Consider the following 26,716-nt stretch of genomic DNA (forward strand, 5'->3'; position numbering starts at 1 on the left):
CTGCGTGGAAAGCGATAAGTACTGCATGGAAAGCAGTAAGTATTGGATGAAAAGCAGTAAGAACTGCATGGAAAGAGGTAAGTACTGCGTGGAAAGTGATAAGTACTGCGTGGAAAGATGAAAGTACTGCAGGGACAGCTAAGGAGGGGCTAGTGGCCGTCCAATCAAAGTGTGAATCTCCATCTCATCTTTGAGTCCAGAAGCATGGCTCCTTTTTATCCAGCTACAGTGTGTGTCCAGAGAGCCCTGGGGGAGTTGCATGCTGCCACTAACGGAAACACACTTACATGTATATGAGCACTAGAACGTTGAGAGCTCCACTAAAAACAATGATGTTGCTGAGGGCCAATAATGGCTGGTAGAGGCCTTCTGCTTCAACATTCCTATTTAGCTAGAGCATGGACCCATTAGGGTATCTCGAAGGTGCTTCTCGTTAGGCAATATTTTTGCTGTTTGGAGAGAGTCAGGGAGTCGTCCCACCGGCACCCTGAAATCTGATGTAAGAGCTTATATTCTTTGTTCTAGGTGTGAAATTTACACACTATTGGGCATCACAACAAATTGAACCCTGGAAGTAGATTAGGGTTTCCAACGTTATGTCCTGATGAATTGCCGCAGACCAGTTCCGGGGTAGCAGGGCAAGAAACCTGTCAACCTCATTTTAGAACGCGAGCTTCTCACCACGCTCAGAAGGTTCTTTGATATTTGTTTTAGTCTTGGCATGGACAATCGCTGAGTAAAAATCTCGAGTGACAGGGTTGTCCATAGCCAATTTTAGATCACGTTCCCTCCCAGTCTATCACATCTCCCTCACAATTCTGAAAAAAGGGCATCGCCTTATGCCGTGTATAACACCAGGCATAAAGATCATAAAAGATCTCCGGTAAAAAGCCCCATCGGGGGCCCGTTGGGTATTCTAGTGCCCACCCACGAGGAGCAGAGCCCGGTGATGAAGCATGCCACCTTGGCGGGTAAGGGTTGTCCATCTGAAAAGGGGCTCCCCGTTGATCTAACACTGACCACCTGTTCACAACGGGATCCGGTGACCTAGCGGAACTGCACACTTTTTTGATTTTGCATGCGATGAGGGGGGATCTGTTCCGGACCGCATCCAATTCCTCTTACCCCTCTCTTCTTAGGTTGTATTGTTAGATGAAATAACATCATAAAATTCAGTTTATTGTTGATAACTTACAATCAAAACAATGCAACTCGATAAGACACTGATGGTAGTTGTGACAGTGAGCACTGGTTTCAAAAGCATCAGAAGTTAATTGGGCAAAAACATATAATGTGCCTTACATTCCCTCTGTACCTTCCGCACAAACGAACCTCTCCAGACATTGCCTTAAAAGTGCTCCTGAGTTCCTTAATTGATATATGGGGAACAGACATAATGTCAAATGCAGAACATTTCTGCTGTTGATAGCACCCTAAAGAAGTAAACAGGTAGCGTGCCCCCCTGATCAAGAAGATACACGCTAGGGTTCAGCAACAAAGGCATCACCAACACCTTGAGATCAGGGAGAGACACAGAGGCAAGATGGCGTGTGATTAGCTGCTCACAACCCGCTATCCTCCCTGAATGGATTGATGCGATGGTCAGCGGCTGGCTGGACTGGTGAACCTGAGGCCGGACACAGCGCACGAGACTGTCGATACCCTTCTCCTGCTTCTACTGCTAGTTTTTTGGCTCACAGAGACGTGTCCACGTCGTGTGAGCTCTGAGCTGGTTTTCTGGACACGGAGGAAAGTTTGTGGCATTATGGCAGCAAGGGGTGGCAAAGTAAGCAAGGCTTGCGCCGGCATCGGCGCTGGGAGCTCTACGGGAGTCGGTCCCACACCTGCGGAACCAGTAAATGTAAATGAGGCAAGCCGGAGAGGGAACATCATAGAGGCGAAACAACGGGTCGTTACGGGCAGAGGATTAAAGAAGGACCCTGGATCTAAGAAGGTGCTGGGGAAACCAGGCCGGCAGACGTAGGATGACCTGGTGCAGCCCACCCTTACTACTATGTTCAGCAACCTTTCTGCATCAGAAGCCACATGTAAAGGGCAAACCTTTAGTCTGAAAATAACACCAGAGACAGAGGAGACTGTGTATTGTGGGGAGGTGGGTACAGGGGAAACAGGTTTAATGAACGTATTAACTGATGCCCCCACAGGAAACTTGCTTCCTGGCTTAGACGAGTGTGCTGGCTTAAAATCAATGGATAAAAAGGAAGCCAAGAAAATTGCTTCAACAAGTGAAATATTGCTTCAAATGGCCGCATATTAACTAAAGATAAAAGAAAGTCTGGCAAAAAAAGACATGATGAGAGTGGGGAAGCAGACCAGAGGGGAGCTTTCGTCCGACGGGATAGGGGAGACATTTTTCCCACTAACTGACGAATCTGATCCATCTGGAAAAGACGACATCTCCTGGAGTAGTAGTGAAGGGGGCCTGGAAACAGATGACTTTGTCTGGTGATCCGCTGTAAACAAACCAGAGGAAGAAGAGAACAGGGGGCCGTAAAAAGAAGGAGAGCCAGAGATGGCCAGTGGGGAGACAATTGAAATGGGATTCACTCGGACACGCGGTCTGTCCTGGACGAAGAGGCAACGTCGGGTGCAAATGAAATGGTAGAACCAGGAGCCCAAGCAAGAGAACCGTCACTTTCAATGATGTTGTGTTTCATTCAGCAGATGCAGGAGGAAGTAAGGGCGGATGGACGTAGAGCCAGAGTTGCCAATAAGAAATTTCAAGCTGGGGTCAGGAAAATCAATAAAAAATGCGGGGACTTTGCAGAACGGCTGACGATGGTGGAAACGCGGACAGAGGCTCTTGAAGTGGAAGTTGAGGCACTGAAGGAGCAGAGCGCCGGACAGAGCGGAACGCTGCCAGATCTCCTGCTCAAGCTGGAGGAGCAGGAAAATAGACAGCGGAGAAACAACTTGCACTTTTTGGGGGTACTAGAGGGGGTGGAGGGAAGTAACCTGAGGCTGTACATTGTGAACTTGCTGAAAAATGCTTTTCCGGAGCAAGTAAAATTGGACTGGAATAACAAGATACAAAGAGCCCACCGGGTACCCCTAACGATGAGGAAACAACCACAAGATCGACCAAGGACCCTCTTAGTGTTTTTGGGGAATTTCCTACTGCGTCAACTTGTGTATGATCAAGCCCGACCCAATTCACCTAAATCGTATGATGGGGGTCTCCTTTTTGTCAAACCAGCCTTTGCCCATGCAGTGGTGGAACGACGCTGGAGATTTAGACAATTGATGACACCTTTTCAGAAAGCAGGGGCAGAGGTGTTTTTACCGAACCCAGCTAGATTGAAAGTGAAGTATAGGGGCACTACTCCTGTGTATGTATCAGAAATGTTGGCGCAGGGGTTCCTAAATTAGATAATAAAGTCAGGAAAAGGGGTGGAGAGCACGAAGACAGGAGCCAGTAGCCCTTTGAGGCTACGATAGAAAGAAGAAATGAAATGTCGCTTCTATGGTTTCTTCTTCGGTTAGCACAGGGGGGTAGCGGGGGCAGCTCATCAGATGCACATCATTCAGGCCTTGCCTGATTGCCTAGGTGTTGGGGGAGGGAGGAGGGAGGGTGATCCCAGGGAGGGCTGTAGTAGGGGGGATGGGGGAGGGCCAGGGGGGAGAAAAGGGAGGAGGCAAGATGGATGGGGAATGGGCACATTGTTCAAACAAGTCCTTATTGTGGGATTTTGACATAGTCTATAGATGAGTAAATTGAGGATTGGATCGATAAATATTTGTGGCCTGAACGATAATAAGAAAAGACAAATGGTTTCCCAAGGGTTGAGATTATTACAGGCTGACATTGTTTGTCTCCAAGAGACCCATGTGGAAGGAAGTCAGAAAGAACTGTTGAAACATCTGGGGTGTAGCGTAATAGGAGCAACATCGCAGGGTGTGCGTATTCGGGGGGTGGCAATCCTGGCCTGCAACAAGGCTATTCATTTGTCCTCTGTAAAGGTAGATACAGCAGGGTGGTGGGTCATTGCTAGTTGTAGTGCCCCAGGCTCTTTTAAATTCACACTATGCTCTCTTTATGGTAGTAATATTGACGATCCGGCTCTATTGGAGTGGGTATCAAACAAATTGGTGCATTGGGAATTGCCAATCGTGGTGTGTGGAGATTTTAATATCAATATTCATAGTGATTGGAAGTTGGGGGAATCATATATCGTCAAAAAACCTAAAGTCTATCAGGCTTTGTGTAAGATGTGTCCGGAGCATGGGCTGTGCGATGTGTGGGGGAAACTAAGACCGCAAGATCAAGGGTACACATATTACTCTGCGCCCCATCAGAAGCATGTGAGATTGGATTACTTTTTTGTCTCACACACAATCAGACAAAGAAGTGTAATTGAAAACGCTCCTAGATATCTGTCAGACCACAGCCCATTAGTGCTGGAGATGCAGGGATTGGGGGAGCAAGCGAAGCAAAGTTCATCATGGACGTTCGAAAGAGCACTATTGGTGGATGAGGCATATGTGGAGCACATGATGAAGTGGATACCAGAGTTTCTAGAAACATACCTTGGTTCGGCCTCCTTGGGCATAGTATGGGATGCAGTAAAAGCAGGGGTACGAGGCGAAACTATGCAATTTGCAATGAGGAAAGACAAAATAGAGAAAGGTGAACTTCAGAGCCTACAAAATGGGCTGGCTCAAGCCGAATGCAACCTGATTAAGGCAATAGAGCAGAAGGAAGACATAGAAACAGTCAGCCTAGGGGTAACAAGAAGCAAAACTCTAATAGGGGAGACATTGTTAAAGAAAGCAGTGGATAAGGCATTAGTGAACCGTGAAGAGATGTATGAATGTAGTGAAAGGGAAGGACATATCCTTGCGGTAAGAACAAGGCAGGAAGCTACCCTAAATTACATTAGGGCGATCAGAGACCCTGTGGAGGGATTGAGAACTGAAGCAGGGGAAATTGTGCTTTATATCGAACTCTCTATATGAAGATCAGGGGGATGGAGCACAGAAGACAGAACAGATAGAGCAATACCTGAACCAACCGGCTGAACGTCTTTTGACGGGAGATGAAAGGGGCCAGCTACACAGACCTCTTGAATGGGAAGAAATAGTAAATGCTTTGGCTAGTCTACCAAAGGGGAAGGCGACGGGACCAGATTTGATCCCCACCGAATTCTATAAGGTCTTCCAGGAGCTACTGAGGGATACTATAAAGGCTCTGTTTGTACAAATTATTGAGGGGGCGGATCCACCAGCCTCTTGGGGGAAGGCAAAGATAGTCATCTTTCCTAAAACAAATAAACCTATGGATGAGTTAGAACAAACTGAAGTGGGTGTCAAGGGAAAGAATGAGCAACCTGCAAAATTACACAATTATTATATGCATGAACCCAAAATTTAAAATACGGTGCATTCAACTGAGGTTACACACCCCTAATCCTCAAAAACAATCAATGATTGATTCATGTAATTTCTTTTGTTGAAGCACACGTGAAATCAATGAAAAATGTCTCTTGTAATAACCATAATAAAGAAACGAAATTAGTGTGGGCTTCTCTTCTTCTTTTTTATTTTCAAGTTGAATCTTCAAATTTCTTTAATTTGGAAACATTCTTCCACTCCCTTCCAATCCCAACGCGTTTCGTCGAAACGGGATTAACCCTTACGACTTCCTCAGGGCTGGAAGTAATAAACAATACAAGTTGGAGTAAAAACCTTCCTTAATTCATACCTAATAGCCCACTATGTTTATCCGTGCACAAGGAAATAAACATGCTGTGTGAATTCACACTATTGGTAACCCAAGTTAAACACGTTTTTATATCTTTTCGCAAATATACATCTCAATGATTTGATTCCTTACACCTGCTTAGCCACCTTCAAAAGTGTGAGCGTTTAGACAACTTCAGTGATGGCACCATTCCCAAACATGCGGCACATGCTATGATATCTACCTGTATCCATAGTTTGTACCTTATTTTCTTGTATTTTTCTCCTAAAGGAAACAACCACATGAACCACATTTCACACTGCGAGAAACATGAGGCATAGGCTGGACTTCTCACCGCTTATAACACCACAAACGTACCTTCATGTACTGTGTTAATATCCTCAATAACAATTGTTGATCAAATCCAAATTGGCTTGTTCGCGCTAACCTGCAATAAATTATATACTCTAAGTAAGCTCAAACCTTTATTGATTCAACCAAATTCCAGCAACTAAAAATTATTAACTGTCTCATAGTCTCACCTGATTCTTTGTCTTGTTATTCTGATATTAGGTATGAATTAAGGAAGGTTTTTACTCCAACTTGTATTGTTTATTACTTCCAGCCCTGAGGAAGTCGTAAGGGTTAATCCCGTTTCGACGAAACGCGTTGGGATTGGAAGGGAGTGGAAGAATGTTTCCAAATTAAAGAAATTTGAAGATTCAATATGGATGAGTTAGGGTCTTACCGGCCAATTACCCTCATTAATGGGGACGTGAAGATATATTCTAAAACTCTGGCATCTCGCTTGGCAGTAGTGATTCAAAATATTGTATCCCAGAGCCAACATGGGTTTGTCCCGCGTACAAGTACCATTGAGCACGTCTGGAAAATCATAACACTTTTTGACGTGAAGCAGGTAGCAGGAGGCCCTATGGCCGCGATATTCTTGGATGCCCAGAAGGCGTTCGATAGGGTCTCCTGGCAAGTCCTGTAGGCTACTATGTCCTGGAAAGGGATTGGGGAACAGTTTATTCGGGCAGTGAAGGCCTTATATAAAGATCCGGAGACAAGAGTGTTGGTGAATTGGGGATTGACCGAGGCATTTAAAATAACGAGAGGCACAAGGCAGGGGTGCCCCTGCTCCCCGCTACTGTTCGCTATCTATATTGATCCCTTTCTGAAACAACTGGAACATGCATCGAATATTCCTCCACTATTTGATACTGGGCCCGTAGAAAAGGTTTTAGCATATGCGGACGATGTCGCAATAGTTACTACTCAATCGGATATGGCTATGAAAGTAATCGAAAATGAGGCCCAAAGGTTTGGCTCATTATCTGGTTATGCCTTGAACAGGGCCAATACGCAAATAATTGTTAACGAATATGCCCCAAGCACTGATAAAAGAGTCGTTAAAAAAAATGACATATCTGGGAGGGATGTACGTCGTTACAACGCACACTTTTACAACGCATGCACTTACAACGCATTTTTTACAACGCACTACACTTACAACGCATGACACTACAACGCATTTTTAAAAACTACCTTTACAACGCATACCATTACAACGCATAATAGTAAATTGCATTTAAGGTAAGTATTAGATAGTATAGGGGTAAAAATTACTTTTTTAACTCCAGGGGGTGCAACAGTAGGGTAAGTGTTGGATAGTATAGGGGTAAAAACTTACTATTCTAACTCCAGGGGGTGCAACAGTAGGGTAAGTGTTGGATAGTATAGGGGTAAAAATTACTATTCTAACTCCAGGGGGTGCAACAGTAGGGTAAGTGTTGGATAGTATAGGGGTAAAAATTGCTATTCTAACTCCAGGGGGTGCAACAGTAGGGTAAGTGTTGGATAGTATAGGGGTAAAAATTGCTATTCTAACTCCAGGGGGTGCAACAGTAGGGTAAGTGTTGGATAGTATAGGGGTAAAAATTGCTATTCTAACTCCAGGGGGTGCAACAGTAGAGTAAGTGTTGGATAGTATAGGGGTAAAAATTGCTATTCTAACTCCAGGGGGTGCAACAGTAGGGTAAGTGTTGGATAGTATAGGGGTAAAAATTACTATTCTAACTCCAGGGGGTGCAACAGTAGGGTAAGTGTTGGATAGTATAGGGGTAAAAATTACTATTCTAACTCCAGGGGGTGCAACAGTAGGGTAAGTGTTGGATAGTATAGGGGTAAAAATTACTATTCTAACTCCAGGGAGTGCAACAGTAGGGTAAGTGTTGGATAGTATAGGGGTAAAAATTACTATTCTAACTCCAGGGGGTGCAACAGTAGGGTAAGTGTTGGATAGTATAGGGGTAAAAATTACTATTCTAACTCCAGGGGGTGCAACAGTAGGATAAGTGTTGGATAGTATAGGGGTAAAAATTACTATTCTAACTCCAGGGGGTGCAACAGTAGGGTAAGTGTTGGATAGTGTAGTGTAATATTATGCGTTGTAATGGTAGGCGTTGTAATGGAATGCGTTGTAAAGGTGGTTTTTAAAAATGCGTTGTAGTGTCATGCGTTGTAAGTGTAGTGCGTTGTAATGGATTTTGCGTTGTAAAAAATGCGTTGTAAGTGTAGTGCGTTGTAAAAGTTGCGTTGTAAAGGTTGTTCCCCATCTGGGAGTGGTGATCAATGCCGAGATCGATGACATCGTTAAGGAAAACTTGGAACCATGCGCTGCTGAAGTGAAAAAAGCACTTAAGAGAATGGATAATCTACATCTTACCTTGATTGGCTGACTAAATATAATTAAGATGATCTATTTCCCTAAGGTTTTATATTTTTTAGGAGCAATTCCCCTGATTTTTACGAATTTTTGGTTTAAAAATTTTGATTTTTTTTTCCACAGTTCATTAGGGCTTACACAAGACCTAGGAGGGCTATAAAATTGTTAGACCTACCCAAGGAGCGTGGAGGTCTGGCTTTACCAAACCTTAAAATATACTGGTGGTCAACTTCCATTATATACTATAGACCCTTGTTGAATTTGACTCCAGGGGTGGAAATTACAAGTTGGAATAATGCACATGTACAATTAAACTCTCTAGACGTAAGAGGATGTCTATGGCGCCAGGTTAACTATGAGTACTTCAAAAGAGTGCGCTTTAAGACACTCTTGACGGCCTTTAGGGTATGGTCGGCGGTACGACTTCTAGCAGAGTTAGCTCAAATAAATTATAATACACCATTTGTACAGAACTCAGAGTTACCCGATATTTTAAATGACCAATATTTCCAGAAATTGATAACCTCTGGTATAACCCAGGTTGGATGTCTCTTCACACCAGGAGGCTTAAAATCTTTTGAAGAAATAAAAGAGGAATTTGTGCTATCTAATAGGGATTTTTTAAAATACTTACAGGTGAGGGATTATTTGTTAAGAAAGGTAGGAGGTATACAGGAATCTGATGGCTGTGAATCAGTGGTGAGTTTAAGCCAACCCGAGGCACCGAAAATTGGACAAATTTATGTATTATTAGATCATTATATGAAAGACGATTTGGGAAAATGTTCAGAACAGTGGCAAGAGATGTTGGGAATAACAGATAGTGAATTTCAAGAATCTTTTTTTACCACCTTAGGGATTTTAATGCCCGCTAATCTCCAGACACAATTTTATAAAACATGTTTTAAATTGTATTACACGCCATATCGGATCGCTAAGCGGGGAAAGGGGAAAGGCACATCTTGTCCAAGATGTGCCCTCTATAAGGCAGATTTGATACACATGCTTGCCAGGAACTCATACCGCTGATACGAGAAATAAAGACTTTTTTGGTAGGGAAGTTACAGATACAGGTGAAAATTACCCCACGGGTAATAATGCTGGTAATACATAAACTGGGCTTAGAAGAAGGTGGGGCCTTGATCTGCATAGCTATGGCGGTTTATAGGATTGTCATAGCGTCGGTGTGGCTTGACCCTAATCCACCTACCTTCCATCAGTGGCTAGCTCGCTTCATGAAAACCTATAGCCTCGAGACAGCTATATATGATCGAAGGGGCATTAAGGCTAAATGGAAAGGACGGAAAATCTGGCAACATCTCACGATATGGAGGGATCAAGGGGAGGAATAGGTTTTGGGGATAATTTATCGTTAAGGCATAAAGCCTGTAGAGATCTCACATATGCACTTAATCGAAACTGTGTACCAATTTGGCTGCTAGAATTTGGCGGAATGATGCGCTGGCACTGTAGGATTATAGCGGAGAATGTTATAATACCGACTGAGATCGCATATATGCACCTCATTTAAACATTGTTCCGTAATAACGTGGCTATTATAAACCAATGGAATGTAGCACCTGCACTTTGGTAGAAGGTTTATGTGTGAACATGGGAGGAAGAGGAGGGAAGTATCTGGGTTCGATAAGCAAAGGTGTTGGATTTTTTTAGTTTTTTTGTTAATGAACTTTCTCTGAACCGGGCACTGTGCACCTTGTTAACAAAGCTGCTACTCTTCAAGATAATGGGTTGAATATGTATCAACATATAAGGAAAGAAATGTATGCACTTGCACTGCATACTATGAGGAGGGGCTGTACAAACGGCCCAGGTGCAGAATCTGGGCCCAGTGACATCTCCTCCTTTGACTTTAACGCGCTTCCATAAGGCCCAGATGAAATGTGAAAAGGTTGTTTAATAGAAGGGTGAAAAGAAAGGGACTTAGCTCTGAAAATTCAGGACAGGATAAGGGAAAGACTCTGGATAAAGGACTTGTTAAAAAAATGTAGGTTTGAAAAAACCCATCACGAAATATGGTCATCTATTTTTTGAAGGATGGGGTGGGGGGTGGTGTGGGCATGGGGGGTAAAAATGGGCAAAGTATGTGTGAGATCTCAAGAAGGAACTGAAGCTGCTACTGTATATTTTCTGTTTTCTCACTCAATGAAAAGATTTATAAAACAAGCGATCAGGGCGAGACACAACTCTCTGGCAGGTTCCAGAGCAGAAGAACCGAGGCAGTGGAAGAACAGTCAGAAGTGTCCAGGATCACACATGCGGCCTGCAGAGCTGTCTAGGAAAAGACCTGCACGAAACCAATGAGAAGCCAAATAACTCAGTTAGACTCATTCGTACGGTATCAGTGCTTCAAAAGAACTGATGTTCGGTTCGGCAGCTCGGGGAAGAGACAGCCCCTCTCCGAGCTGCAGACACGCAGGGTTGTGTGTCCAGCAGGCTCCTCTCTGCTCTGAGACACTGAGGTCTGTTTACTCCTTTGTTTATAGCATTAACTCCCACCGAAGCCACTTTACTCCTGAAGGGTATGCGGTGACAGTTTAAAAGGATTCCTGGACAGACTCCTGCGCACCAGACACACAGAGGAGACAAGACAGAGGGACTCAGGAATGCTGAGGCCGCCCCTCGAACTCTGCCCACAAAGGAAAGTCTGCCCGAGGGAAGGGCTCATCCGCCCCGAGGGAAGGGCACATCCGCCCCGAGGGAAGGGCACATCTGCCCCGAGGGAAGGGCTCATCCGCCCCGAGGGAAGGGCACATCCGCCCCGGCTGCACACGATGGAGAGAAGGTTCTAAGAGACAGTGAGCCACAGAGTGTCACCTCTGGACCTCACCGGCCAGCTTTAACTTTCTCACAACTGTCCTAGTTTAATGCAGATCAGCACCGGTCAGAATGGAGCAATGCCCTGTGAAGAACATGCTTTGTGTCCGCGTTTATTGACACAGAACAAATCCCTCATCACATTCACACTGAAATATCCAAACTTAACACATTTCTTCTGTACATTTCTAAAGCATGAACCGCCTCATGGTGTGATCCTCAGCCACCCAGAGCAATGCGTGCCCAGCTGTGGCAGGTGAGTCGGGGGGTGCTCTGCCGGAGGCTCTCTTGGGATGCTGACATGTAAACCTTTGATGGAGCCCTGCGTCCGCACCTCCTGTCCCTGCAGAGCCCAGCTGTGGCAGGTGAGTCGGGGGGTGCGCTGCCGGAGGCCCTCTTGGGATGCTGACATGTAAACCTTTGGTGGAGCCCTGCGTCCGCACCTCCTGTCCCTGCAGAGCCCAGCTGTGGCAGGTGAGTCGGGGGGTGCGCTGCCGGAGGATCTCTTGGGATGCTGACATGTAAACCTTTGATGGAGCCCTGCGTCCGCACCTCCTGTCCCTGCAGAGCCCAGCTGTGGCAGGTGAGTCGGGGGGTGCGCTGCCGGAGGATCTCTTGGGATGCTGACATGTAAACCTTTGATGGAGCCCTGCGTCCGCACCTCCTGTCCCTGCAGAGCCCAGCTGTGGCAGGTGAGTCGGGGGGTGCTCTGCCGGAGGCTCTCTTGGGATGCTGACATGTAAACCTTTGATGGAGCCCTGCGTCCGCACCTCCTGTCCCTGCAGAGCCCAGCTGTGGCAGGTGAGTCGGGGGGTGCTCTGCCGGAGACTCTCTTGGGATGCTGACATGTAAACCTTTGATGGAGCCCTGCGTCCGCACCTCCTGTCCCTGCAGAGCCCAGCTGTGGCAGGTGAGTCGGGGGGTGCGCTGCCGGAGGCCCTCTTGGGATGCTGACATGTAAACCTTTGGTGGAGCCCTGCGTCCGCACCTCCTGTCCCTGCAGAGCCCAGCTGTGGCAGGTGAGTCGGGGGGTGCTCTGCCGGAGACTCTCTTGGGATGCTGACATGTTAAACCTTTGGTGGAGCCCTGCGTCCGCACCTCCTGTCCCTGCAGAGCCCAGCTGTGGCAGGTGAGTCGGGGGGTGCGCTGCCGGAGGATCTCTTGGGATGCTGACATGTTAAACCTTTGGTGGAGCCCTGCGTCCGCACCTCCTGTCCCTGCAGAGCCCAGCTGTGGCAGGTGAGTCGGGGGGTGCTCTGCCGGAGACTCTCTTGGGATGCTGACATGTAAACCTTTGATGGAGCCCTGCGTCCGCACCTCCTGTCCCTGCAGAGCCCAGCTGTGGCAGGTGAGTCGGGGGGTGCGCTGCCGGAGGCCCTCTTGGGATGCTGACATGTTAAACCTTTGGTGGAGCCCTGCGTCCGCACCTCCTGTCCCTGCAGAGCCCAGCTGTGGCAGGTGAGTCGGGGGGTGCGCTGCCGGAGGATCTCTTGGGATGCTGACATGTAAACCTTTGATGGAGCCCTGCGTCCGCACCTCCTGTCCCTGCAGAGCCCAGCTGTGGCAGGTGAGTCGGGGGGTGCGCTGCCGGAGGCCCTCTTGGGATGCTGACATGTTAAACCTTTGATGGAGCCCTGCGTCCGCACCTCCTGTCCCTGCAGAGCCCAGCTGTGGCAGGTGAGTCGGGGGGTGCGCTGCCGAAGGCCCTCTTGGGATGCTGACATGTAAACCTTTGATGGAGCCCTGCGTCCGCACCTCCTGTCCCTGCAGAGCCCAGCTGTGGCAGGTGAGTCGGGGGGTGCTCTGCCGGAGGCCCTCTTGGGATGCTGACATGTAAACCTTTGGTGGAGCCCTGCGTCCGCACCTCCTGTCCCTGCAGAGCCCAGCTGTGGCAGGTGAGTCGGGGGGTGCGCTGCCGGAGGATCTCTTGGGATGCTGACATGTAAACCTTTGATGGAGCCCTGCGTCCGCACCTCCTGTCCCTGCAGAGCCCAGCTGTGGCAGGTGAGTCGGGGGGTGCGCTGCCGGAGGATCTCTTGGGATGCTGACATGTAAACCTTTGATGGAGCCCTGCGTCCGCACCTCCTGTCCCTGCAGAGCCCAGCTGTGGCAGGTGAGTCGGGGGGTGCGCTGCCGGAGGATCTCTTGGGATGCTGACATGTAAACCTTTGATGGAGCCCTGCGTCCGCACCTCCTGTCCCTGCAGAGCCCAGCTGTGGCAGGTGAGTCGGGGGGTGCGCTGCCGGAGGCCCTCTTGGGATGCTGAAATGTTAAACCTTTGGTGGAGCCCTGCGTCCGCACCTCCTGTCCCTGCAGAGCCCAGCTGTGGCAGGTGAGTCGGGGGGTGCTCTGCCGGAGACTCTCTTGGGATGCTGACATGTAAACCTTTGATGGAGCCCTGCGTCCGCACCTCCTGTCCCTGCAGAGCCCAGCTGTGGCAGGTGAGTCGGGGGGTGCGCTGCCGGAGGCCCTCTTGGGATGCTGACATGTAAACCTTTGGTGGAGCCCTGCGTCCGCACCTCCTGTCCCTGCAGAGCCCAGCTGTGGCAGGTGAGTCGGGGGGTGCTCTGCCGGAGGCTCTCTTGGGATGCTGACATGTAAACCTTTGGTGGAGCCCTGCGTCCGCACCTCCTGTCCCTGCAGAGCCCAGCTGTGGCAGGTGAGTCGGGGGGTGCGCTGCCGGAGGCCCTCTTGGGATGCTGACATGTAAACCTTTGATGGAGCCCTGCGTCCGCACCTCCTGTCCCTGCAGAGCCCAGCTGTGGCAGGTGAGTCGGGGGGTGCGCTGCCGGAGGCCCTCTTGGGATGCTGACATGTTAAACCTTTGGTGGAGCCCTGCGTCCGCACCTCCTGTCCCTGCAGAGCCCAGCTGTGGCAGGTGAGTCGGGGGGTGCGCTGCCGGAGGCCCTCTTGGGATGCTGACATGTAAACCTTTGATGGAGCCCTGCGTCCGCACCTCCTGTCCCTGCAGAGCCCAGCTGTGGCAGGTGAGTCGGGGGGTGCGCTGCCGGAGGCCCTCTTGGGATGCTGACATGTTAAACCTTTGGTGGAGCCCTGCGTCCGCACCTCCTGTCCCTGCAGAGCCCAGCTGTGGCAGGTGAGTCGGGGGGTGCGCTGCCGGAGGATCTCTTGGGATGCTGACATGTAAACCTTTGATGGAGCCCTGCGTCCGCACCTCCTGTCCCTGCAGAGCCCAGCTGTGGCAGGTGAGTCGGGGGTGCGCTGCCGGAGGCCCTCTTGGGATGCTGACATGTTAAACCTTTGGTGGAGCCCTGCGTCCGCACCTCCTGTCCCTGCAGAGCCCAGCTGTGGCAGGTGAGTCGGGGGGTGCGCTGCTGGAGGATCTCTTGGGATGCTGACATGTAAACCTTTGATGGAGCCCTGCGTCCGCACCTCCTGTCCCTGCAGGCTGCGGATAGGTAGATCCTGGGACAGATGTGCGTCGCTTTGGGTTTGCGATTACCTAATAGCAAATGTTTGCGTTCACTATTTGGCAACGGCAAGCAGCTATGTACAAATGTGTTTCATACCTTAAGTGATTCCTAGGGGGTCGCAAACAGACCTACCTCATTAATATTCATGTGGTACATCTTGGTTTGAGACCCACTGGGAACCGCTAAAATCACAGGGATGGTGGCCTGCTGGGGTCAACAGATCACTATGTCTGTGATTGCTTTTAAATAAAGCAATGTATTTTTTTTCTGACAAGCAGCCTGTTTTCCTTAAAGAAAAATCCGCAAGGCCACTGCCTGCTCTTAAAAACGTTTTTAGATACTTTCACAAAGTGGAAGGGGGTCCCTCGGGGACTGCTTCCTGTTTGTGAATGTATTGTCGCCTACTTTATCTCGGCTGTAAAATGTGAAGGTTTTGCAACCAAATTTCGGTCGCAAAGCATTCATACCGCTGCGAGTCGCTATCAGGAAGGAAGCCCCGAACACCCCCTTCCTAATACCGAATCGCAAACCCTATTTGCGATTCAGTAATAGGTTACCAAATCGCAAATTGGGCATTTGCAAATAGCCCATTTTTGCAAATCGGGCCATTAGCTACCTCAAAAACGCTATGTACATCTGGCCCTCAGTATGCAAGAACCCTTTTCCTAAGGTTAAGTATAAAAACGTAAAATACTGCAGATGCGTTTTACCATCACAGACCTGACTCGAAGAGATACTTCCAAATAATGACCCTCTAGATGTAACCCTTTCATAGCGTCCGTGGTGCAACTTTCCCCGGCACAGTAAAAGAAGATGAGGGATGCAAAGGGAGAGCACAACACCCTATAAAACATTTCCACCGAAGAACCCCCCCCCCCATTGGGACGACTTCCGGTGGATCATAAACGGGCATGTGGATTTAGATGAAAATGAGCAAAATGAAAAATAAGTTATGTTATGTTGTGTTGGACACATTTGTATAGCGCATGGCTGCCCCAACAACGGGGCGTCCCAGCGCTAGTGGACGGCTGGCCAAGCAGAGTGGCGCTAGATTGATTGAAAGCAGCCAGGTTTTAATCTGTTTTCTAAATGCCCAGTGATCTTGTGTGCTACGTGCGGCAAGTGGAATGGAGTTCCACAGGGCTGCGGCCGAATCCCTGAAAGAGCGCCCCCCAGTTTCGTAAGTAATGTAATGATGGCCATTTTGTTTTTTTCTGTGCCAGGTATCCAAATGCCTTTGTCTTTCATCTGATTTACAAATCCATGGTAAACAGCACTAGATTTCAGGGGCAGCAACAACAGCAGCAACAACTGGCTGCAGCCGCCGCCATGCCGGAAGAGGCGCCCGACCACAGTCGCCGGAAGAAGGACAAGCGGCAGAGCCGCAACAACTGCCGTCGAAGGAAATAGAAGAGGGTGCACCGAAGCCACAGTTCCAAGCTTGGTGCAGCACCATTACCTTTCATATCAAAATAAATTATACTACTTTGTTATACCAACAGACTGTGGTAGAGTCCTCTTAATTGGTGGGGCGCAGTGGGGGCTGGCAACTACAGGGAGGGGGGGGGGGCAGGCGTGCATTTGCACAAATATTAGTATTAACAAAAAAACTTACCTGAACCGACATCCTCCACTCCGGACCTCTTCTGAGGAACTTGATGCTGCAGCGCGGGCACCAATCCTGGCGCTGCTCTCATGTTGTGAGAGCAGCACCCTGATTGGAGGGAGTGGCCTCGCTTGGCCTGCACTTACTCTAAGCTAGCTGACTCAAGACAACTGCGTTAGAGGTTTCAAATTGCGCATGTCTTGCTGGCCGTCAGAACACGGCCGGCCAAAGGGACATGCGTACTTTGATAAATGCACAAACAGCCCACCCTCCTCTCTGCTGCGGTCATTCAGCAGCGGCCTGTCCTGACGCTCGGTTCAAGACAGGAGGAAGAAAAATATATTGATAATGAATTACTATTCTATTTTTCATCTTTGGGGTAATTTAGTTGGGGCGACGCTCCTCCGCTCCAACAGAGGAGTCGCCCCTGGTGGAGCGATGGATGAGCTGCACCAACAAGCATTCAGGTGTTGGGAAAGTCACTTGCAGAGAGGGGTGAGGACAAGTGCTTTATTGAGCAAAAGGAAAAAAGCAATCACTCCCACTAAATATAGGACTCACCAACCCATTCATAGCAGGTAGACATTGACAAATGACCAAGATGCGTACCTGTCACTCAGAAGACCGCACACAGCAAGTTACCTGTCTGGATAGTCCAAGTTGTCAAGACAGGATCTGACCATAGTGCAGTGCACAACACATTAAATCCAGGATATCTTTTGAGGAGTTCCTTTCATTCCACTGAGATTTCTTGCCAAACTTGGCTGACCTTCAGCAGATCGAAGCTCCTTGTTTTGTCGCTGTTGTCGGCCTATCGATGATCGAGATGGGAACTGTGTGTACCACTAGTGGTACCGTAGGCCCAAGGAAGCTTCTAAGGGCAAATGTTGTCACTTTTAAAGAATGTTCGAGCCTTCTACTCATGGACAGGCTTTCACACCCATTAAAGGCCCATCACAGGCCTTCAAGCCAACTTCCTCCTTCTGCTTTTGATCATGCACGACACAGTGATTAGCTGCACCGCCACACCCCATTTTGAGTGATTTCATTTTGTTCTTTCATTTAGTGCCTCTTCTGAAGAGGCTGGTTTTACTGCATTTTTATTTCAGACTGAACCCTGAGAACTTGCCTCCGACTGAGCAGTGAGTTTTTAATTGACTTCGAGGAGTGCAATCCGGCTTCAGAAGTCAACGCAGCACCGAATCCGCTTTGGTCACGGCGGCAGAGGAAATCAGGCTTACTATGGATAAGGGTGGGAGGGCTGCGTTGATTTTATTCGATCTGTCCGCAGCCTTTGACGCAGTAAACCACACCACCCTCATTGACCGTCTCGCTGCCATAGGTATATCAGCGTCTAAAGAAATAGCTGCCAATGAATGAGGGAATTTATTAGCTTTGTGTAATATATTGAAAAAAATTCTGGTATTATCTGAGATAGTTCGCCCTTTAATGAAACCAGATTGTTCTTTACATACAGTAGATTGAAGAAAAGGTTCAAGACGGAGAGCGAGAATTTTTGCGAATATTTTGTAGTCGGAGTTATCTAACGATATAGGCCTGTAATTTATACAAAGATGAAGATCTTTTCCTTCTTTAGGAATTAGGCAAATGAGAGCATCTTGAAAAGTACCACTAGAAACCTTAGAGGAAATGAAATGTGAAAAAAAGGAGATGAGGAAGAAGAGATTTGGAAAAATGGCTGTAAAATTCCATAGGGAATCCATCTGGACCAGGAGCTTTCCCGGGCTTAAGAAATGTCAGTACGTGGGAGATATCCTTCATAAAGAAATCTCTCGCTCCAACGGAGAAAAATCAATATCTGTGGGGAATTGTTTTGGTATAGATGCAAGATAGCCCTGAATGTCTCCAGGATCTGGGTGAGTTTCAGGAGTATAGAGAGAGGTATAATATTTCTTGAATTCTTTCAAGATTTCCAAATTTTTTTGTTACTGGAGAAGAAGTGGAGTTTAAGGCATAATCAATATTATTACGGTCTTTTTTAATTTTAAGGTATGAGGCAAGTAGTTTTCCTGCTTTGTTTTGACCGCCATAATAACGTGCACTAACTCGGAGGAGATAGGCAGATGCGTTTTCCGTAGATAGTTTAATATATTTAAACTTTTCTTTAATAAGGTTGTTTAAATCAACTTTAGAGTTTGTAATTGAGTAGAGAGATTCTAATAACTTGATAGATTTAAGAATTTCATCTTCTTCATGGGAATTAAGGTGTTTTTTTGTAGTAACATAAGAGATAATAAAGTCCCTGGCTGAAGCTTTAAAAGTGTCCCAAACAATTAAAAAGGATTAAACGGAAGATATGTTGCGATTGAAAAAGTCTGTAATGAAGTCTTCAAAAGAAGAAGTGAAGGTGAGATCAGTCAACAAAGATGTATTGAAGCGCCATCTTTTACTTGTGACATTAATTGGAAGCAATTCCAAGTCCAATATCACGGTGCATGGTCCGAAATCAATATAGTACCAAGGTCTGCTTGTAGTATAGATTGTGTTAATACTTTAGAAACAAAGAGATGGTCAATACGTGATTGTGAGAGGTGAGTAGGTGAGAAAAAAGTGTATTCACGAAGTTGTGGATTACAAAATCGCCATGTATCAACAAGAGATCTATGGGAGATCAGGTTGATAAAGTGATTGTGCTTTGGAGAGGAAACAAAAGGTGATTTGGCTGTACTATCAGTATAGGGGTCAATAATTAAATTGCAATCGCTTCCAAAAACAACATATGGAGTACAGATAGACATCGAGAGGGTAGAAATATGAGGCCAAAAGTTGTTATCAGGTTTACAGTTTTGAAATGTTGAGCCTGTGAAAGAACGAGGCTCTTTGAAGTTATATGAAAGGAAGTGAAGAGTGGTACTGCAGCAGAGGTAAGAATTGTTTTCACTATCAAAAAAGGGAAGAAGGGGGACCAGGGAGCCAGTTAATGGTCCAGTGTCCATGCTCCCTAAAGTTACATTTACAACAAATAAAGGACACTGTTCCAAAGGCAGGGTCCAATAAATTACCCATATGCCTTATGATAAGAAAAGACAAAAAAGAGAGAGTCCTAAGTAGGGCGGCCCATCAAACAGGGGAAAGAACATGTCTTGCCTCTTGTTGCCCTCACACACCCCAAGAGGTGTCATGCTTCATCATCGGGCATTTGCTCCTCGTTGGGCTGGCGCTGCAATTCCCAACGGGTGCCCCGAAGGGTCGCTTTATCGGAGATCTTTTAAGGCATGCCGGATGGTGCATGAGGGTGTGTGGGGTGTGGGTCCTATGTGAGGGTAACAAAGTGAGTGCATAGTAAATTAAGACTGACAAGGGATAACCTATAGAAGGTTATATTGTATCATATGATACCTAGGCATAATGTGCCATTTGGGATTATACTCTAATTACGAGTTTTTATTCTGCCAAGAGGGTTACTACATCAATATAACCTTCTATAGGTTACCCCTTGTCAGTCTTAATTCACTATGCATGCACTTTGAAACTCTCACATAGGACCCACACCCCACACACCCTCATGCACCATCCGGCATGCCTTAAAAGATCTCCGATAAAGCTACCGTTCGGGAGACCCATTGGGAATTGCAAAGCCGGCCCAACGAGGAGCAAATGCCCGATGATGAAGAATGAGACCTCTCGGGTGTGTGAGGGCAACAAGAGGCAAGATGTGTTCTTTCCCCTGTTTGATGGGCCGCCCTACTTAGGGCTCTCCCTTTTTAGGTCTTGCACCCTAGTGTTGCAGTGCTCAGCACTGCTCACGCAGGCGAGAGTCCTTTTGTAGGGAGTTTTAAAACAAAGGCGGCACGCAATAGGCCAAAGGCGGACCCATTGCTCCGGCCATGGCCTATTGGTGTCTATTACGCGCACCAAAGGCCATGTGGTTTCAATTATCGTGCCCAGACACGGGCGCGATAATTGAAAACACATGTTCGCTGTGGCGTGCGAGCGCACTACTCGATATGCGCGCACATGGCGTCTCCTCTGAAGGCGGACAGGAGATGTACACTCCGTACGCGTGCACATCTCATGTCCCTGCGTGACCACAGTGCGCGCATGGCGCGCTATACTTTTCCTAAGGCTGGTTATTTCTACATTTACTCCTCAGCGCCATTGCTGAACCGACAGCACTGAGATGTCTCGGCTTAGCCCGCGCTGTCTATATCCCGCCACTAATGCGCAATAATCACCTCTGTCAGGTTTAGCTAATCTAACGTGACCTAACTCCATTCTTCACCTCTGTGGCAACTCAAACACCGCCTTCCACGAAAACGCACCGCCGACACGTCATGCACGCTCACGGCTTCGAATGTACGCCTTGTAACCGCGCCGTGAGCATCAGATCAATGCTATTCAGATCAACTTAGAGCTCCCCAACGGCAATTGTAACCAAAAACAGGGCCTTAAAACAACACACAGGTCTAGCATGGTGAAATCCGAGTAGCGAACGCGCTCGTCCTCGCTAAATGTCTGGAGGCAAACCTCCCTCGGTTACAATAAATCTTTCTGCTCCAATAGGTAACCAAACACAGCCACAACACCCCACGCTCTTGCAAGGGAGAAACAAACGTGGTGTTTAACACAATTGATTTGCGGCCTGAAGCAGGCTGAGATTACAATGCTGTAGAGCAGCGTATTTTTAGCTACAAAAGGCAGCAAATGAGCAAAAAAAATCAAGTTGACCTTTTATGAACAGCAGCATTTTTCTGGATGCTATTAGCAATGTATGGCATTCTGTAACAGCACAACTCGATATACACAGATTCATTGGAATACCATACAATATAATGGCTAATCTTCCAGTAACTGCACATGAGAGGAAACATCCTCTCGTTCAATAGAGCACCTGCCTTTCTGGTTTCAGTTTCCGATTGTGTAGTTCAAGGGTTCTGCGGCTGTGATACTTTCAGGGTGCGGTTTGCTTCCTCATGAGAGCTCTCCCTCTAGAACATGATGCTTAAACGCTGTATTAGGTGCTGAGCACTTGCAGTGCTTCAGTTTGGAATAGAACCCTTTTCTGGCTCTCACAGAACCAAGTGCCGGTGTCTAACATTAGGTGTGTGCTAAGATTATTTCTGTGCTCCGACATGCGTGCTAGCCGTTCACAGAATAGTGCTTCGGAGCCCCGTGCAGGGTATCTGGTGCTATAGAACTAGAACTGTCCGATACAGTGCACAAGAGTGCGTTGTTAATTACTGAAATCACAACACCAGCGCAGCGCGGGCATCGGCGCAGAGAGAATTATGGGTAAATTATCTCTATGCCTGTAAACCAATGATGGACAAGAAGCATCCACAATGTCGACAACATATACATCGCACTGAGACTTATATCATAGGCAGACACCACGGACGCTTTTAGGATCTGGTTGTATATGCTGATTTTTGATGCAACAGTTTAAAACCCAAGGTTTTACAGTGAGCTTTTAGGTCTCGCCTGACCCAGCGCATGCGCTGCTCTGGCGAGACTTATTGAGAGGGCTCCAAAAAGTGCTACCAGGCCAGCCTAGAGCTACAGTGCATGTGTGCGGGCGCACGCGCCGCGCTTTACCACGATTACTTTCACTTTCGCGGCCGCTTTCATGTTTGATCGTGATCGCGATCACTTTAACTTTCGCGGCCGCACGGCCGCTTTGCATAGCCAATAGGTCTCGCTTTTGGGACCTTTTAAGTATTTAGTTATGTAACTGTGCATAGCTATACACTTATAAGGTCCCAAAGGCGAGACCTATTGGCTATGCCAATGCTTGTTAAGCTTCTTTTAATGATAACCTGTGGGTTCAAGGAACACTTTTGCATCAGAGCTTTTGAATAGCGGAGCTTTTGGTATGCAGACATTTTACCACTTTATTATGAAAGTAGGTTTGTGGCAGTGGAATAGTGCGACAAGGGTGTTTGTATGTCTAAGCAGACTGGCCTCAGTTGAATTACAGCAACAACGAAACAACAGATCACCTCATCACACTAACACAACAAAACACTACAACAGCATAGCAAAACAACAAAATACAACACAAAAACACATAGCAGAACACAATGATACACCAGCACAACACAACAACAAACAGTATTCAGTAGCAGTGTGCTATTGTTTTGTGTTCTTATTTGTTATAGTTGTATGGATGCTCTGCAGTGTTGTGTCGATGTTGTTATTTTGCTGGCTAGTGTGTTCTTGTATGAGAAATGGGACTATCAAATTGTCTTACTGAGTCCTGCTATTATCCTGTTATGCAGCTCCCTTTACAAACTTCAGGAAACGTACTACCTGTTCATCCGAAGCAGCACATCCCATTATCACACCGCGCAAAACAATTACCGCTGCCACAGATACTTCTCTATCTGTTTATGTAACAAAGAGAACAAGCATTTGCAATGCAATAGGTCTCGCATTTGCTACAGTTTGAGCTATTGGCATTGTAAATGACAATGCCTTTTATTTATCTGTTTTCAAAGTCAACACATCAATAAAAGGCATTGTCATTTACAATGCCAACAGCTCAAACTCTCGCAAATGCGAGACCTATTGCATTGCAAATGCTTGTTTGTCTTTTCTTATCATAAGGCATATGGGTGACTTATTGGATCCTGCCTTTGGAACAGTGTCCTTTATTTGTTGTAAAATAATTTTTTTCCCCCTGAGGGTGATGGCAAAAATGGAGAGCCCCGTAGGAACCCGTCTCGAACTGCCAGTGCTGAGCACTGAAAAGACCCGGCCCACTTAAAGCTCTGCATATGTCAACGCATACGGGCAATCTAAGTGGATACGAACAGTGTGTATGCACCTCACTCCCTCGGGAGCTAACAAACAGAAACCTTTCACTGATACAAAAAAACGGGGCTAAGTCATTTCATTCCCCGTTTGGTGCGCGAGTATCAGGGAAGGGAGAAAACTGATTTTATTTTTTACAAGCAAGGCCAACACATATATTAAACTAATTTCAAATTTTTGTTGTGTGTAAATAATAAATAGAGAAAGAGTGCAGGCTAGCACACCCCTAAATTCACATTTTCCCCTTCATGCGAGTCTCATGAAACCAAGAGGCTTACTACAGAAACTTTCCACTGGCACAAAAACAAGAACATTTAATTGACACAATTCAGTCAAACTGCGCGTGAAATAGAAAATGTAGAAAGTGGTATTTACCCAGCAAGGCCAAAAGAAGAGGTAACTGATTTTTTTTTCGTTTTTTCATTTTAGACAATATGTTTTTTCACTTTTTTTATTTCTGAAGAAGCAAAGATAGTGCAAACTGCGCTGCTTTACTTTTAGACTGTTGTTTATGGATAAAATCCCACTCAGTCTTTGCACTAGGCAGAAGCGTGCAAATTAATTTGCTCCATTTTTTAGCCTTGTGGGATTTCAAACTCAGAAATGGTATTTGCTCAACCAGGGCAAAGAAAATAAAGAAAAACTCAATATGAAGCTATTTCGCTGCAAATAATAATCAAACACTGAGAAGCTGTAAACAGCTTTTCAGCCGTTAAAGCTGAGACTAAGCTCGTGCACCATCTTTTTCCCATTCTAAGTATCAACAATGGTGCAAATTAAATATGATTTTTTAAAAGGACCCCTATGGACTACAAATAGTTTTGTATCTTTTGTACTGTAAGTGTACATTGGTTTTAAATCAATAAATATAACATATGTTTCTTCGGAAACGTTGACCGCTTCTTTCACTTGTCTATATCGAGTTCACCAAACGTTCACCAGATCGGCGAATGTAAAGTGTGCATTGAAGGAAGGACTAGCAATGTACATGTTCTAAGGGAAGGCTTTATTAGGCATTCTTGAGTGACGGCAAGGTCATTTATTGGTTTCAGAGTCTCTGTTCCTCTCAACCCACTGCTTTCTTTATTGAATGTCTGGACGCCTGTGGTTCCTTTGAATACCACCCCCCTCACAGACCTTCCTCATTCTGTGGAAAGCTGGGCTCTAAATGTGACACGTGGTTTCTGTGCCTTCTGTCCTTGTGAACATCTAAACTAACTTCGCCTTACACGGAAAGTACATTTAGAACTTTCTTTAAATGCTTCTCCAAGGGCCCTGCTGGAAGCAAACCCCCCAAAAGTTTTCTTCGTTTGCGTCTGGATTTTTCAGGTAAAGCTGCTTCGGGAGCACATTAAAAGTTATCAGAATAAAACCGTAGCTAAGCGATTAACACACGTTTTATGGAAGCAGTCCACTGATGCGAAGGGGAAATGCATTTATCGCTGAGTGGCAGTAGATGAGAAGGCTGGCCTGATAATGCGAGGAATCACAGGAAATGCAATTAAAGTATTTCCACCAGCCGGTGTATCAGGACAAAGCAGTGAAAGGAAGGGAAATCCTCTTTATGCGAGGGCTGAATTCAGAGCATTGCGTACTTCGTAAAATTAAACAACCGGACGATAAACTGAACAATAAGACGCAGAATCACAAGACAGCAAATGGCTGTCGGACACGAAGCAGAGGAAGACGGAGCAGCCAGGAAAACAGAACAAGCAAAGACAGGCAGGGTCTGAAATTTGACCCCAGTCTTGGAATTTACAGCAAATGTGAGGAGATAAGGACAGGCCCAAGAGTGTCAATTGCTTTTCCAGAAAGGAGTCCCTCAAACTCATACGAAAATGGAAACCAGTGTATTTATATTGTACTTAGTCCCTTCTCTGTGGGAGTGGTAAACACAGCATGAGGCATGACGAAGGCATGCCATGGACAAATGAGGAGAAAGAATAGGAGAGAGACAAGGCAGTCAGCAAATGGGAAGCCTCTGGGTGGGCTCTAACCCCACAGAGTAGATACAGCATGTCTCAAAGGGACAGCGCAAGCGCTGTCTAGCCGAGACCTAAAAAGCAGCCGCTGAGGCGAGTCCCTGTCGGGCCCTCCACTGCCCTTACCCTCGGGGTGAAAACAGGGGCGTAGGAGACACTAAAATTCTGGGGGGGACAGGGACAACCTTGTGCACTTTCCAGTGACCCTATACAAATCACCGCCCATTAAACAAATACAATCGCATACTTTCTAAGTGAAATATTGAGAAAAGCAGGCATGTAGTCACAGTTTGCATGTATGCTTTATTGTTATTTACATTCATATAGTAATGAGACCAAATGTTTAAAAAAAACATATATGAATCTTGCATCTTAATGCACAAAGCAAACAAAGGCCGCTGACTTAGGGTGGGGGCGTCGTGTTTGCAAGTGCATTAGGGTTTGAAAAGTACCTGCTGCTGCATTCCTTGTCTCCAGCAATTTTCAGGCAACAATAAAAATGTGAAGATAACTTTGGTGATTAATGTTCTTTTTTTGAGAGAGATCGAAGGCTTGTCTAGTGAAAGTTTTAATTCAATAGGTCAGTGAGTTACTGCTTTTGTCTGAGATATTCTTTTGGTATTTGAAGTTTATAAGTTAAAATCCTAACATTGAACAGTGAGCTATTAACCGTCATCAAAGAGCTGCATAAAAACTTCAATGTATAGATTAGAACGTTATGATTTTTCCCCAGTCTTTCCCTATCCTAATGTTGGAAAATGGGTTCATTAGGATAGAAATCAATTCTGATTATTGAAGAGAACCCCCCAACCATGGTGTTATGTTTTACATTCTGAGTTTGTGTTTCTCTAGTGTTGCAAAGCCGCCCTGGGCACTCCCCAACTTTTTGCTGACTGGTACTGGTGGTACCTGACTGACTGACCCTGGCCTCTGCCTAAACAGCCAGTGCTATTCTGAAAGAGACACTTAAAAATACAGTGAAAACACCTTCATACACTTGGGTGCACTATGGGTTAGGGTACCCCTATGATTGGCATGACCTCTCCTATAAGGCCCAATTACATAATAGGGCAGGGGGATTAGGACTACTTTTAAGTCCCTAGAATATAATAAGGCATGGCAGTTTAGAGGCCAGCAGCCCTTTCTGCGCTTGCATGTGTGCACTGCTGAAGCCTGAGGTCAGTTTAAAAGTAGCCCTGTGTTATAGGGCTGCTTTTAAAATGCAAATTGTGCCCAAACTCGACTTTTGGGTTTGGGGAACTTACAAATTGATCAACTACAATGTTGGGGCAAAATTAAGTGGAAAAATGTCTTCCACTTAACTATGGCTGTATCATATTTGCCACATAATACATCATCTGCTGCATAATCTAACGATTTCCTCCAAAACAATTTTGTAGCTCAAACGGATCCCAAATTACTAAAAGAAATGTGACTTGTGTTGCTGTGAAGTTTAGGGCCCTTTGCAAAGGTTAGTAAAGAAAACAATTCCTAAGAAAACAATTGGTCCCAGACACTCCTAATGACACTCAAATTAATACCTGTAGGAGAGTGTAGTATGCAATCAATTCATACAACCGAAAATGTATAATGTAAAGGCACATTCAACAGGGAAATCTCAAAGATAAGAGGCCAACCAAAGTCAATTAAATT

At 46.3% G+C, this 26,716-nt stretch overlaps 1 protein-coding gene across 1 annotated transcript in view; it reads left to right on the forward strand.

Moving 5' to 3' along the window:
* ZMYND15 (zinc finger MYND-type containing 15) overlaps positions 1–16,185 on the forward strand; it is a 146,131-nt gene extending 129,946 nt beyond the window's left edge. Inside the window, exon 13 of the mRNA XM_085639782.1 lies at positions 15,925–16,185. Coding sequence (XP_085495908.1) covers positions 15,925–16,111 — 187 coding nt within the window. The 3' untranslated portion in view covers positions 16,112–16,185. The remainder of the gene's footprint in view (positions 1–15,924) is intronic.
* Positions 16,186–26,716: the final 10,531 nt, after the last annotated feature.

This window comes from Triturus cristatus, chromosome 12 (genome assembly GCF_964204655.1).
Source record: "Triturus cristatus chromosome 12, aTriCri1.1, whole genome shotgun sequence".
In the NCBI taxonomy this organism is placed as follows: Eukaryota; Metazoa; Chordata; class Amphibia; order Caudata; family Salamandridae; genus Triturus; species Triturus cristatus.